At 44.3% G+C, this 16,069-nt stretch overlaps 1 protein-coding gene across 4 annotated transcripts; it reads right to left on the reverse strand.

Annotated features, from left to right (window-relative positions):
- Window positions 1-892: 892 nt before the first annotated feature.
- On the reverse strand, window positions 893-15,305 carry LOC111064751 (PAN2-PAN3 deadenylation complex subunit PAN3). 4 transcript variants are annotated; one of them, XM_022352508.2, is made up of 13 exons: window positions 14,975-15,305; window positions 5,930-6,006; window positions 4,773-4,883; window positions 3,803-4,426; window positions 3,250-3,736; window positions 3,073-3,189; window positions 2,432-2,552; window positions 2,254-2,376; window positions 2,059-2,188; window positions 1,850-1,986; window positions 1,586-1,774; window positions 1,322-1,484; window positions 893-1,258 (listed from the first exon to the last, which is right to left on the reverse strand). In XM_022352508.2, exons 1-13 carry the CDS (start codon window positions 15,006-15,008, stop codon window positions 1,148-1,150), a joined length of 2,424 nt encoding a protein of 807 aa, XP_022208200.2. In that variant the 5' UTR covers window positions 15,009-15,305; the 3' UTR covers window positions 893-1,147. The 4 variants fall into 4 exon arrangements, with proteins under 4 accessions (XP_022208200.2, XP_022208201.2, XP_022208203.2 ...); XM_022352509.2 differs by lacking the exon at window positions 14,975-15,305 and adding an exon at window positions 7,524-7,667; XM_022352511.2 differs by lacking the exon at window positions 4,773-4,883 and having other exon boundaries at window positions 14,975-15,304.
- Between the last annotated feature and the right edge of the window lie 764 nt (window positions 15,306-16,069).

The following is a 16,069-nucleotide window of genomic DNA, read 5'->3' on the forward strand; positions in this document are numbered from 1 at the left end:
ACTATAAAAAATACATAGTTGAAAAATAAAAACGTTTTTTCGGTTGCTGTTTCTTGTCTTCCATTTCCATTTCCTGTTCCTTTCCTCGTCTTCCGCTTCCGCTTAAGCTTTATTTTTTGCAATTTCATAATCTTTTCCGGTTTTTGGAAGCCAGGGGTGCGGTAGAGGGCGGCTGTTAGAGGCATACATTCGCTCATTTTTTAGACATGCTTTATAAACATTTGATGTGGTTCCTTGTCCTCATTTGTATTCTGCTTTCAAGTGGTTTTCTTTTTTTGTTGTTGCTCAACGCTTTTTTCTGCACTGCAGCGCAATATTTTTTGTTTGTTTTTGTTATTACAGTTATTTATTGTTGCAAAATTTTACAATTTTTTTTCTTATGACCTTTTTTTAATACACACTTATAAATACTTTCATCCATTCCTCTCTCTCTCTCTCTCTCTGTCTCTTCTCTTAGCTCTGTAAAAATAGATCCATGTTGTTTCAGCTCTTTCGCAAGTTTACTTTTCGTTTTCTTTTTAACTTTTTTTTGTTCTTTTTCCCTTTTTTTTCTCTTTAAAGAATTTTTCAAGTTTTTTTGTTTGCTTTTGTTTTTGCTTTTACGTTTAGTTGTTTTCTTTTTTTTCTTTTTTTTGTATCGTTTACCTTTTTTTGTATTTTGAAGTTTTTGTCGTGTATTTTTTGTTTGGAGAGATTTCGTTTTCAAAAAGTTGCTTTTTTTTTGTGGTTTGTGGATGTGGTTTATGCTCTTCTCGTGATATCTACCGATTTTTTGTGTTAAATTATTGTTTTGTTTCTTTTGTTTGTAGTGGATTTCGGTTGTTTAAATGCCTAAAATGTAGAGTTAAGAGCTAAACATAACATGGGGGATATCATCAGTTTTCTTTCTTTCTTTCCGTTTTGGCTTATCAATATAAACTTTCGTATTTGAATGGATGTTTAGGGTTCTTATCGTTTTGGTGGAGGGGGGGGGTTCTGTTTTGATCGGCTTGCGCCAAAATGTCTTAGTCATAATTAATGTTTCGCTTATGTTTAATTCTTTTAATCGTAGTCGTATTGGGGGGGAGGATCATTTCGGGTATTGGGTCTGGGGTGGCTAGGGAGAGCTGCGCGTGTTTTCAGTTTCATTTTGAGGTGTTGAGGCTCATCAATTGGCCGCACTAGACATCAGTTCGGAGAAGGCGTTCTCCAGACAATTCTTGAGTTCAGCGTAGGAAACAATTAGGACAGACTGCTCGTCGCGCGACATCAGTTGCACCTAGGAATCGGAATCGCATTACTCTCCTCTCTCTCCATCGCTTCCTCTCTCGTTTCCACTTACGCGCTCGATGGAGCCGGCATCCAGCTTATTGAGGGATTGTACAATGTGTGCGTGATCCATCCAGGGCCGGCCATCCTCGGTGACGGAATGAAACAAATAATCACGGAATAATTTCAACATGTATCTATCGCCAGTCTCCGACCAGGTGCAGTCCAAATTAAAACTATAATAAATGGAACAATGGGCAAATGTAATCGCAGTCGATGAAGAATGATGAGTTAGCTCTGAACTCTGATCTCTGATCTCTGATCTCTGGGGACTTACTCGGGCCGTTCGTTGATGCTGTTTAGTTTCACCAATATTCGGTAGAGGCGCCCGTTCTCCATCTCCTTGGCCAGCTCATCCTCCTGCATATCGATTTGGCTCTGCAGCGCATCCAGTTGAGTATAGAAACGGGCACCAATCATCGGCATCAGATCGGTTACAGATCGGCGGTTCGTGGTGAAGAGGTAACTGCAACGCGCCAAATCAGTCGTAGGGGATTATTAAGAATAATTCTAGCCGCTGCATGTGGCTGTATTTTCTTACACAATGAAGTTACGAAGATCGGTGGAGTAGTTGCGCGTTACCATGTCAATGCTCGACTGGACATTGTCCCGCTGCACAGACTGAAGGCAGCGACAGGCCAGCGCCAATACCAAACGACCCAACGCGGTCAGATCGTCCTGTTAACGTATGTACAAGTAAAAGTACATCAATTAAACTTTGTCTACAGTCTATTCGTGTTTCTATTTTACCTGCTGATGCATGTTAACGAGAGCCAGGGGATTGGCCGCGTTTGGATCGAACTGCGTAATGTCCGATATGCAACAGGAGCTGAAGCGCACTCGTTTGCCCGTCACAATGATCTTCGTGGGATCCAGTACCCTGGCAATGGAAAGTAAGGGATTAATATCTATATCTATCTATCAGTTTCTATCTATCAAACGTACTTGCAGGCAAGCCCCGCCTGGTGTATGGCCCTCAGGCCGGCGGTTAGCTGCATGATAATCGACCAGATGGTGGCCTCCGGCAGCAATGGTCCGTTGCTGGTCCGCTGCATGTTACTCTTATGACTGCAATGGGTACATTATAGTCATCTGACATGAGCCTTTGCTTTGGTTTACCCACCTGAATGGGCGAGCTTCGCCTTGGAATGGATCAGTGTAACCGTTGGTCTCCGGCGCGGGCGTAAAGTATTTGGCCAGCAATGTCTGTGAGCTGGGATAGTAGTCGTACACTAATACTAAGGCTGCGGGAGGCAAACAAAACACAATTAGAATTCGGCAGAAACTAAAATTTCCATGGAAATGGGGCTGGGCTATAATACCCTGGTTCCACTATGACCCAGCCCATAAACGTATGGCAAACAAGACGAACAGTAAGCGAACATAAATTAAGTCTTACTGGAACAGAGGGGTACAGTCGACCCGCCAAGGAAGATGTACATAACCCTTCTACGTTGCTCTATCTGATCCCTCTCTCTCTCTCTCTATATATATATAATATATAATATATAAAATATATAAAATCCCGCTAAGAACGATTGTCGATAGAATTTGGCTTGATATTAAGGCGCTTAAGTCCTAGTTTTATGGTTTAACTTTTCCAGAACATTTCATTTGAAATCTCATTCAGCTGCTGCTTGTATCCCCCAGTAGTTTTTGGGCTCTCGCTCTCCAACACGTGCCACAAGGCTAAAGAATTCACAATGAGATCCGAGAAGCACCTTAACAAACCCTTTTTATGTGTCGCCTGAACCCCTCACTCACAGTTATCACCAAATGCTTTCGTCGTGAACACCTCGCGCAGTTGCACCACATTCGTGTGCTGCAGTTTCTTCCACATCTCCACCAGCGTCATGCATTTGGTTGACTGCAAGCGGAACCCTAAAGTGGAGGCATACGATTAGCTCATGGCAGCGTGGAACAGAGAGAAGCTAGACCTACCGTGCAGCCTGCGCAGGCAGTACTTATAGCCGGTCGTGTTGTGCGTGGCCCGGTACGTGCTGGCGGGTAGCGTGAGCTTGGCGTGCAGCGGCTGGGCCGGCGGCTCCAGCGGATAGAGGGCATGGTAGTTGTCCACTTCGTGTGGTAGGGCATGCTGAGCAGCCTCCACGGCGTCCATGATCAGGTTGGAGATCTCGTTGCGGGCAAGAATGTCGGACCGCATTTCGTCGGGTATGAAGAAGGCGGACTCCAGCTGCGTCTTCGGCTGCATGGTGATCACATTCGAGGCCGGACCCGGATAGACATGACCCGTGTACAGGAGCGTCGAGGACACGCCACCCACACTGCTCATCGCGGGCCCAGAGCTGACCCCATGATGTGCCGGATGAGCCGGATGCGTGGCATCCACCACCACGGAATTAACAACTGGCTGGTTGTTCTGCGCATTGGCAGTCGGATAAAAGTAGATGGTGCCGCCGACATTCTCCTGCAGGAACAAGACACGGGTTACTATGTGCCATCATGGGATCAATGGATCAGTCAATGGTCTCACCTGATGTACGCTCGTGGGCAGCGTCGTGGGTATGGGCGAGGCGCCGTGCGGTGTCATGCCGTGAGGTGGTGACTTCTCGCCCGGTCCGCCCGATAGCATTGCTGCCGTGGGCGACTCCTGCCGGAGCATTGGCCCCCGACCCTTGAGTGGTGTTTGCGCGGACATGTTGCTCACAAAGGGGGCGGCGCCAGGATTCGGTGGTGCGCCGCTTATTGCTATGGGTGCCGATGGGGCAGACCCCGAGTTGGCATGCACCAGCGGAGACTGCTGTTGCTGTTTCTGTTGTTGTTGTTGCTGCTGCTGCTGCTGCTGCTGCTGGTGCTGTTGCTGTTGTGCAATGCTGACAATGGAGGAGGCGGACTTCTGCAGGGAGAGCATCGAGCTGCTTCCGTTCGCCGTCTTGGTGATGGTCACGGATACGGCGGCCGCTGCTGCCGCTGTGGATGCGGGTGCTACGGCTGCACCTGCTGCTGCTGCTGCTGCTGCTGCGGCGGCGGCGGCAGTTAACCCATTGACGCCATTGAGCCCGTTACTCAGTTGCATGGGCGTGTTCGGATATGGTGCGTAGAAATTGGGGGACGAATTGATGCGCGTTGGAATGAATTCTGGCGATTGCGGCGTGACCTGTAGGGATGGAAAGGATCGAGGCACACGATTAATACATCAATAATGCTCCTGAACGGACTCTGACACTCATCTAAGTACCATTCTACACGCAGCCACACGCAGCGGGGGGGATGGGTGCGGGAAAAGCACTATATGGGGTTCTCTACTGTACGGACACAGGACTTGGGGCTGGGCTGGGGCTTGTTCTACAGGCGACTTGTTCTACTTGTTCTAATCGATGCTGGAATACCAACCCGTTACGGCAACACACGTATTTACGTTTACGACTCTCACTTATCCGACTCCTCCTCGTATATGTAGGATACAGAGGGAGCAGCGGTTGAGACACATATCTCTGCTTTACCTGGGACTTTTTGTTCACTGCTGCTGCCAGGGGCGCATCCAGATTGAGTAGCGAGAATCCGCTATTCAGCCCAAAGCCACCGCCGCTCGGTGTGGCAACATTCTGTCGATTCTGACATACATACACATATCGAGGAAAGCAGTGCAGTGCAGGGCACAGATCAATGCACGGTGGCACACATGAAGGGAGAGACAGACATAAAGATAAAGAGAGAGGAAGATTCAGATCAGAGAGGCATTAAGGTGGCACGGCGGAAAGGTGGAAAGTGTGCAAAGGAAGACTGGTAGGAGCGTTCTGTTCCCAAATATCTGTCTTCTACTCGTATATGTATGTGTTTGGTACTCGTTCTACAGCCTCCCTGTTAACGTCGCCATGGTAATAATATCAACTGCCATTGGGAACGGACTAGGAACTGGCTGGGCTGACGGTGGGCTACCCACTGCATCCATTGCTCCGCGATTTATTCTTCGGACTGAAGATCGGGGCCGAGTATGCAAAAACCAAATACACACAGTGTGTGGGCGCAGTGATAAGATAAGGGTTTGTTTCCTCTTGATGTTGGACTGTTCTCAGAGCAGTTCCATGCGATTAGTGTATATATATTTTATAGAGCGGTATTTGTTATTAAATCGAACTTTAATAGGCTGTTTTCTTTGTACGATATGCCACGATCGGAAAATTCGCTTAGCAGCCAACATATCCGTGTGATTTCTTTTACTCATTCGCGCTGATATCTGGAATAACTATTTATCGTTATGTACATTTCACAGCCCCCACCCCAAAGTAAGTACATAAAAGTCGTGTATACGCACAAAAACTATGTGGCGGTTCGTTGAATGTTCCACATGGTATATTTTTTATCGTTAATAATTTTCCAGAGCATTAATGTTTTTCCCCGGTCGATATTTACATATAATAAAAAGCCATGCATTAACACAAATTGATATTTAACGTGCATATAGACGACTTATATGGCAGTTTATGTGTCAGTGGTCCCAACAAAAAAATCACAAAAAAAATATATAGACAAATACAATCCCAAAAGTCGGTCAAGAGCACACTCGAATGAAAATCGAATTAGAATAAAGACCAATTACACAGCTGGGGAGCTGTTCTCAAAGCGGGAATTTCCTTCTGAAACGGGGCCCTTAACTTACCATATAAGTGGCGAGTTTACTCTCTGACGGAATACCATTCGTGGGCGAGTAGAAAATTGGATCCATAGCAGCCGTATCTGTGAATAGAGAGAGCGAGAGAGAGAGAGAGAGAGAGAAAGCATGAATAAGAGACCAATAGATAGATATAGATAGAGAGGACCCACAACACATATGATAATTGATTAGAAATCAATTAAACAAACATCAACAGAATTCCATTTGCTACCCATATCTCTCTGCTCTGGGACCCCTTTGAGACCCACCCACCCCACAGCCCACATCCCACTCGTTCTTCTATTTCCTGTTATTTTCCACAACATTCACCATTTTCGGAGTATGCGCAATTTATTGTCGCTGACGAAGAGGCACAGAAACATCAACAGCACTGCTTCTTCTTCTGCTGCTGCTGCTGCTGCTGTTTGCGTCAAAATAAACTAAAGCCAAGACGCAATTTCTGTCAGAGGCAGGCAGAAGTCAGCCGCACCACCACCACCTCCACTGCTCTTCAAACTTTGGAATTCGAATTTCACACATTTCGTGGATTTCAGATAGAACTCAGCATTTTTACGGCATAGAACCTTTCGCTGATGAAAACCCAATGAATATTCTAGCGAAAAATGACTTCGGAACTAAGGGTACATAGAGCACCTTAGGGGTTCACTGAAAGCATTTCTGATGGTTACATTTTAGGGGCGCTCTAGGCAGTAGTAAAGATAAAATAACAATTTTTTTAATAATAATAATAATACAGATCGATTAATCTGCGGGACTATGTAAGTCCATAGTGTTAAATATGTGCCTTGCCGAATATAATCCGCGTCTAAAATGTGCAAAACGTGCTCAAGAATTATAAAACATATCAAAATGAAGATATTTTTATGAATTGAAACATCAATCAGCAGGTATAATTATAGTGTCATACGGCACGTCGACAACTCATTTGAAATGCATTGAAAAATTCGAGTGTACTGTAAAACAGAAAGTGAAAAGTAATTTCAAAAGCAAAACATTTCGTACGTTTTTTTTTTTTGTTTGAACGGTGCCAGGTAGAACGAGAGACGACATCCAATGTCGAAGTCGGATGTCAGGGGGTACGGGGCCAATGCCCATGGCTGAAATAACAAGTGATATTAGCCTTGAATTCTGTACAAAAATACCCAAGCTTTTGAAGATTATTACGAGCTGGCTATATTCACTTGGCCAAGAGCCCATACCAATCTATTTTGGCAGGTGGTGGGCAAATTTTAAACCTTTTAACGGCGAAATTATCGAAAAAAAAAAGAATATTATACACAAAAAAGAATTAAGTTAATTATTTTACAAAAAAAACTGTCACCAAAGCCAGTTTTACAGGGTATCCAGAGTGCGAATTGCGAGATAATGTCGTGAAAAAAAATTATATTAAATATTTCTGGTCGTAAGTGCAATAATTTCTTGCCAGAGTTTATTTATTCGATTTTTAATTTGAAAAAAAAATGTTCTAATTGAATGCTCAGTTTTCGTGTTGGCATTATTTGGCGGGGAAGGAGGCATCCAGACCCGTTCTGGCAGTTTGAGAGTTACAATCAGGTGTTGTCTACAGTTTGGCACTTACTTGAGCATGTTCAGTCAGTGCATTCGAAATCGGTTAGAACGATTAACCCGAACCGAAAAACTGTTGCCTAGCAGTGGGCAATCACTTTCCAACTGTATTTCTGTTGTTGTTGTTGTTGTTGTGGCTGTGGCTGTTGCTTTTGCTGGTTTTTGTTTTTTTTTTCACTTTACATTTACATTAATTGCTAGCCACTGGCTGTTTGTTGGCATGACGTCGGCAAAAAATTATATATCGCTATACATGCATATGTAAAGTATTTATGTATATAAATACATATTTTTGTGTTTGTATTTCTGTGTGTGTTGATATATGTATATATGTATATATAGACAACTGATTATTATTTTTGCTTCTGCTACGTTTCACGGCAAAAACGGAGACAGCTTTTGTTTTGCTTCAAAGATCACGAACGCGTTCATGAAAACGCCACAAACACACACGCACACACGCGCACGCACACGCACAAACGCTCACAGCAAATGCCCTGCACACTTACGTTGCGACCATACACACACTCTCACCTCACTAACTCTCTTCTCTCTTACGTAGCAATTCTGGCGCAAACAGAGAGTCAGGTAAACCACTCACACATGTTGCAGAAGGGCGGAGAGATGCGGGGGGGCGCCAAACAATAACAAAAAGCCTGCTGTTACGTCACGTAATATGCGTTGATGTGGCAGCACGGGCAACCACGTCGTTTACCGTTATGTGTCACTTGGCCCAAGTCGCGGGCCACAAGAGGCGGTAAATGTACGTATTGAATATGCAAAAATTTCAAATAAAAACGATCGCTCGCGAACCGACCGGCACCACAGCCCACTTTCAACTGTGGAGGCGCAGTGGGAAAGCACACAGCAAACAGCAGAGAGAGAGAGAGAGAGAGAGAGAGAGAGAGAGAGAGAGAGTGTGAGCGCCACAGATTTGGGAGAGAGAAAGAGAGTGAGCGAGCCCCACAGTGTGTGTCAAACTGTGTGACGATGGATAGACGAGAAGCAGGCAAAGTGGGCGTGCACTCGTTTCTATTAACTGTAAATATGTGGCCATCGTTCTTGTTGCTGTTGCTGCAGCCACTTGGAAAGTTCAAACTCTGAATGCACACGCTCAGCAGCAGCAACAACAACTCGAAAGTCATGCAATGTAACACATTAAGAGGTGAGAGGAGACGAAAGTGGAGCTATAGTCTAAGATTTCTGTTGTATATTGGGCGTCGTGATATTAAGGCTTTACAGATCTCTTATGTCGAATAAGCTGTGCTGCTCTCTGTTGCACACAACTACACAGAGCTGAATATACCCGACAACTACGCGACCAGAGAGTACTGGGTATGCCAGTCTCTTCTGTTTTGTTTGTTTATTCTTGGGGCGGCAATAAAGCGAAGCGCGTACAGTTTCACAAGCACTCGTCTCGATTCCAATGACCCCTTTGGAGGGGACGACTGCATTCTGATCGTGTTCACGATCATGTGTTTGCCCATTGCCGAACCGCCGTGCACCACCTCCCGCTCACTCGCTCTTCCACTCTCTTCGAGAAACTCAACCAAATCGAGTATTTTGCGGATTTTAAATATGCAATGGGATGGAAGTGGGAAGTGGGGAGTGAAGTGTGGGGTGTGTGTGTGTGTGTATGATCATCTGATAACTTCGAATGTAAATGGGATTGAGAGAGAGGGCGAGTGCGAGAGCGAGCGAGACAGCACGAACACACGTGGCTCTTACTGTAATAATAATTTACACACGCACTCACACACATAAGCGAACAAACAGAATACAAACACACACACAGACACAAACCAATCTGTAAGTACATTATAAATGAAATATTTATAGACAAGGCTTTTGCTTCATTATCAGCACCCCAGCACTCAAATAAAAGTACTCCAGGCCTATCTTTATACATATATTTTATATACATACATATATATCTACAAACACAAATGGATGTGTGTCAAAACGCTACCCTGAATGGATCAACTCCTGATTGCTTGAAACCGATCAGGGAGGGAAACTTTTGATATATGTATGTACCTACGAGCATATGATATGATAGGAGCTGCTTTGGCGGGAGATTGGAACAATACTATGACGGAAAATCAAGGTAAACAATACTACAAATTCGTTGGAGCTGTTTTGGAATACATGTAATGTCACCTCTATTCGCTACCAGCTTAGAATCGAGATAATGATCATTCGGCTTCTGTTCCTAGTCGTATCTCGAAAACTGACCCACACTCCTCCTACACTACACTACACTACACTACCCTGCAACTCGTTTATTGCTCGTCAATCTTTTTTCTTCTTCTTTTTTTTTTGTAATTCTGATCGAAACCTCCGTTGCTGTGGGACAGACAGCAGGGCCATGCGAGTCGAGATTTGAGCATTGGCCAAGACAAGTTTGTCTGGTCTCTGACTCTGCCACTGCCAGCGGTGGCAATGGTAACGGCAACACATCAGCGGCAGCAGAGACAGCAACAGTGTGACCCAATTCGCCCGCGACGCTCAGCAACAGCTGCTGGAAATCATAGTTGCTGCCCGAACAGCTGTGCAAGTGTTTAAGTGAGCGGGCGGGCGCCGGGGGGGCTGGTGTGTAACACTTCGAGCGCCTAGGCTCAACAATTGCGAAAGCGAAAACGTTAAAAAAATGTAAATTGTGTGGTAAATATGAACAACAGAAATTAAGCCTATACGCGTTTTTTTCCATTATTTATTCGGCCATTCGTATGCGAGAGATTTCGATTTCGACAGCTTTACAGTTTTACATTTTTTGAAATGCGGCCAGAGCTGGGCCAAAGGTAGTCGGGGGCGGGGGAGTGACACCCAGTAGCGGAAGTTGTAAATGTGAAACGAGCCGCAAAATGATATGCAGAATGAGATACACAGAGAGAGATAGATAAAAGGAGAATGAAAAGCACAAGGGCCGACATTGGGCAAGTTCTCCCCATCTTTGTGTCATTTGTTCTTCTTTGTCTTTGCCCCTTTACACATTTTCTGCTGCCTCTCTTGCTGTCTGCGAGAGCAAAGCTCAGTTTCAGCTACCTTGTTGGGTTGCGGGTTAGGGAGGGGGGCTTAACACATGTCACGTATTGCACTCCGACTCACAACATTTCATCGCTACTCTGCTCATTCTTGTTCCACTTTCCCAGCACATTTACCGTTGCACGCACTCCCCCACCACCATATGACGGACACTTTCAGAGACTCGCAACTTTAGCGATTACCTTACGACCGGGTGGGGTAACTTTCGTGGCCTCCGCCAAAGAGTGACTAACAGCGACAGCGGTAGTGTGGTGGCAGTGGCAGCTCAAGCAACAGCAGCGAACGAAGCAGTCAAAGCGGAGACGACAAAAATAAAAGCAAACACCTCAACACCAATAAGCACAAAAACAGAAAAACATCCACAAAAAAACACACGAAGCAAAGTGCAAAAGCAAACAACGAGCAATAATACAAAACCAACACACAAAAGCAAAACAAAAACAAAACAAAAAACCAAAGCGAAGGGAAAGCAAAACATAGCAAAAGCGATAAATACAGTTGTGGGGTCACTGGGCGGTCAAACGTGTGGCCTCTCAAACTGTAGATTTTTTAAGGTGCATCGCATTGCGATACAACAAAAAAATACTAATACTACTAATATCAAATATCAGAAAGGTAACGAAAATAACCAATATTTGTAGATAAGATTTCGGCCTCGAAAGACATATACATAATTCTATAAATATACAGCGCTTCAGACAGTATTGTTTATGTCGCTATAACCGCTATCTCTACCCAATCAGATAAACACAGTCAACACAAAAAGAAAATACGGCTACCCTGGGCTCTATTCTGGGTAAACTAAAAACCTATCTTTCCTATTGAAGAAGATACTAATGCCAGTTCTTAAAACAAATATAAAAATTATTTGATTGTTTAAACTTATTTTCCAACATACCAGTAAGAGCTACGTTAAGGTCCCCGGGCCAAGGAACAACTCAACGATTAAATTATATGTATCTAATAATTAATTAAATTACTTGATCCACTTAAACTATCTTTAATCCGTATTCAGCAGTCCAAAGACATTCTAGGGATTATTATATTCATTATCTAATGACCTTCAAAAATTGAACTAACAAATCAAATAGTTTAGATCATGAGTTTTGAAGTAATACGCACTTCACGGAAAGAACTCTTCCTCCAAAGAACTATGGACTATTGCCGAATCTCCTGGGAAATGACCACTCTCAGCTTTTCCTGCGGGAAACCCGTTGAGTGGCTCCAGCGTGGAATGGGCTAATGGCGGGAGCCAGCCATTCCGTTCCCTCTCCTGTAGGCTGGCACGTGTCCGGGCCACGCACTTGGCCAAATTGCTTTATGGCCACTAGACTTGTGGCACAGACCCAGAGGCATATTTAGGAGAGGAAAATCGTATGCGGGATGTTTGCGGAGCAGAAATGAGTAATGCGTGTGTGCAAAGCATTTCTACCCAAGGGCGCAATGAGATTTTGGCAGGCGAAAGCGAATGCGAAATTAAATGGCCAAAAAGACAGAAGCAGACACATACATACATACATACATACATATGTACATATGTACATATCTAGACAAAGAGGAAGAGGCAGACGAAGGCAGGAGAGGGGCTCGCACGGGCGTCATTATTAGCCGCTTGCCAAGGCAAAGAGGAAGAAGAGCCATAGAGCAAGAAGGCAACACGGCGAAGGCAATGGGCAAGACAGCGGCCAAAATATGTAAGGCTCGTGCCACAAAAGAATGTGTTGCATACTTTGTTGCGTCGTGTGTTGGAATTCCGCGAGAAACAGTCAAAGAGGGGGGGGGCAACGTAAAGGGTAGAAGGCCGAGCCAAAACAAAAGTGACAAACGTCGCACATTAGCGACGTCAGCTTGTCTGCGCCTGCCTGCAATGGTGCGGCGCCTCGCGCGATAATTAAATTATGGGGAAGCGCAAAATGAAACGAAACGGAATGAGTGACACAAAGAGGAAGAGCACAGAGGACACCGAGAATGCCAGCACCCGCTCCCCACCTGATATGAAACGAAAAATTGGTTTAAAAACATTCACAGGATCAGAGAGGGAGCGAGATGGGGGCGGAGCGGAGCCGATTTATCGACGAAGGCAAGATGGTGAACAGAAGGGGGCATCCTGGGACAGCAAGCTAGCTGAATAACTAGAGCTGGCATTGAACTAACTAGAGTTGACTAGTTAAAGCTAATTTCAAGCTTCCCTTTGGCTTGCATGATTCTCTTTCGAAAATTTTCTGTGCTGGAATATTATCTGCTTCTGCCAGGCTCCCACATGACACCCTCCTGCTAACCGAAGCCCAGCCCTCTCTGCAATTATCCATCTATATTTGGCGACAAAACAAAGGCAGCCTAGGGGAAATTGTTATGGCCCATTGATGAGAGTTATTTTCCAGCAATTTCCTCGAATATTCATAAACAAAGGGCGAACGACAGACAGACAAACCAATCGACTATAATCAATCGATAGTTATTGTTTTCGCTCACACCGACTCCCCCTATCAACCCCCTCCCCTGCCTTGCCGCCCACATACAGTTCGCTACAGTTTCCATGGATCATGTTCCGTGCACTTGGCGGATAATGGAGAGTGGAGGATGGAATAACGAAATCCTTTCACGAATCGTTGGGCAATAAAAATTTGATAGAAATAAAATAAAGTCTCTTCTTGTCTCTGTGTGTTTTCGAGTATAAGCGAAATGATGGGATAGGAGAACAACAAGGCGGGTGGACCTTTAGGGGGAGCTTTTAGTGTGGGCGTCAATAAAATGGGGCCGAAAAATATTTGCACAGCGTTCGCTTTCTTTTTGCAGCTCTCTGTTTTATGTGCCATAAACAAAGGCCAAAATGGATTCAGTTCAGTGGAAAGCACTGTTGTGAGGACACCCAGGGTTATGGCGTTTCAAGATGCAAGTACATATATGGTACACCCATCTAAGATGTTTCGGTAGCGAGTGTTCGCCCAAAGAAGTTAAGAAAAATATTATAGTTTTTGCACCACTTTCATCTGGCACTGGGCCCCAAAGCAAGGAAGTTGTGCTCTACTTAGTCTTTCCTTTCGTTTTAAAAACAGTTAATAGTAATAGAACCAAGGAAAATAATCTTGAAGGAATATAGCAGCCTCAGAGAGGAGAAAAGATAGAGGGAGAGAGAGAGAGAGAGAGAGATGGTGTGTAAATGTGAGAAAGATTGATATAGTGGAACCTTTTTAATTTTATTTTGCAATAGACAAACGTTTCAGATTTAGCAACCTTTTTTTATGAACCTCCATAGAAGACAATGATAGATGCACTACAGATTCGGCTCTGGGGGGCTCATGAGCCCGTAAAAACAGTTCAAAACAAGGCAGAAGCAGAAGCAGCAGCAGAAAGGAGCGAGTGCGAAACCAGTTCTCCCAGCTGCACTCTACCAGAACGGACAGTATCAGTGGCAGCAGCAGCACCACCACCACCACCAGAAGCAGCGCCAAAGAAGGGCCGTCAACAGGTAACGTAACCCAGTGCACCACCTTCAGACACAACGCTCTGCTCTGCTCTGCACCAGAAGCACCCGCCGACCCGACGTTGAAGTCAATGTATTTCCGTCAGCTGCCGTTGCCCTCAGACCGAGAGGAATTGTTGGTTGTTATGCCTCTTCTTGTTTTGATGCCACCGAGTGAGTCGAGTGATCCGGAGGGCTGGATTTTCGGCTCTGCAAACTGGTTTGAGGAGTGCACATCCCCCCACTGCCATCTTTTATATGAATTTTTTTTTTGTTTGGTATAGGAAGTGGTTTTCAAGCAGGACAAAGAAAATTCCACAGAAGAAGGCTCACTCTTGCAGTGTGGAACTTGTTTCCGATCCCTAGATTGTGGATCCAGATTCCTAGCTAGGGTTGAATCTGGCAATCTGGCAAGAAGAAGGGAAAACAATAATCTATGCTTGTAATTAATGGGAAACGACGTTCGGCCGTTCTCTGGATCTTGCGGAGCAGATTGATTACTCGGAGCTACACCATCGCCGCTCTCCGTGCTCTCACGGTCACGTCCAGCGAGTGAGCCATGTAATTGCCAATAATCACACAACAAAATTCAATTTAAATGAGTGAAAGAGAGGGAGAATCAAATTACAGGATAACCCAGACCACAGGCAAGAGTAGAGTGCTGGCTATGAGTGTATGACGCTCGCTTGGCTACACAGAAAGCAGTTTATAGGTCGATGAAGCAGTGTCTCACAGACAAAACAAGACACTGCCATCCTGTGTGCCATCTGCATTCTCTCTTCGCTCACTTCTCTGGTGCGAGTGTCATACAGTCTTCATAAGATATGCCAAAGGTGACTTTCAATTGAAGGGCCGACCGAAGCCATTTCCTCCGTCCCGTTTCTTCCCTTCCCTTCCTTTTTTTTTTTTCTTTCCAGCATTCTTTGATTTTTATGTTTAATTTTGCTTTTTCTTACCTGCCGGGAAGAAATTGTTTAAGAACGTTGACATGTTTCTCTCTCACGCTTTGGTTGCGTTCTCCTCTGAGCCGTCACACCTGCGTCCACAGAAGCAATTCTTCGTTTTTGTTTTTTTTATTTGGTCCTTCTGCTGCTGCTGCTGCTTCTTCCCATCGGTTGTTATTGGTCCTTCTGCTGCTTCTTTCTCTTATTTTCTCACGCTGTTTTGGTCCTTTTTCTGCTTCCTCCTCTCCTTTTATTCCACCGCTCGCTTTGATTTTGTTTTTTATATTATTTTTTTTTTATGCACTAATTGAACGTTTTTTGTTTTTTTTTTTTTTGCTTTTACGGTTTTTTTGTTTTTCTTCTTTTTTTATGCTTTTAACTTATTTTGTACAAAATGAAACAAAAATTTTAAATAATACATACAATTCGCGCTTAACTTCTAGAATTTCACATTACACAATTTCACATTGTACGTTTGAATATTAGATTATACGTTTTTTTTATATTTGTCATTGTTTTCAATGTTTCATTCGTTTGTTTTATTGAAATGCATTTTAACGGCGTTAGTTATTAAACATTGAGACGCGTCGACTGGAATGGAAAGGCAAAAGGTGGATGAAAAGGGAGGAAACAAAAATCTTTTTAGTACTATGTATTATGTATTATTACAGTAAACCAAACACAGTCCGCTGCTGTTTGTGTTTGCTCTGCGGACTGTTTGTTTTTGCAAAAAGGGCGACAAAACGAAATCCAAAAAAAAGCAACAGCCAACAGCCAAGTGGGGGGCAACCTCTGTCTGACTTTGCTCTGCTTGGATTTCATTTAATTTGTGCTCGTGTGTGTGTGTATGTACTGTCTGCTGTGCTGTATGTTTGCGTGACTCCAAATAAACAGGGACGCGTTTTCACACATATACAGACAAAATTGCGCGCATATTTGTTGTTTTTCTTCTTTCACTTTATCATTTATATTTTCACACGCGAACACGCACTCACGTACGCACTCCCACACACGAATCCATACATATATTTTACATTTGCAACTCCCCCCCCACTTCCGCAATTGAACATACTTGAGGCTGAACCTGCGCCAACATATTTCAAGGCT

Source organism: Drosophila obscura, unplaced genomic scaffold (genome assembly GCF_018151105.1).
Source record: "Drosophila obscura isolate BZ-5 IFL unplaced genomic scaffold, ASM1815110v1 contig_208, whole genome shotgun sequence".
NCBI classification, from domain to species: Eukaryota; Metazoa; Arthropoda; class Insecta; order Diptera; family Drosophilidae; genus Drosophila; species Drosophila obscura.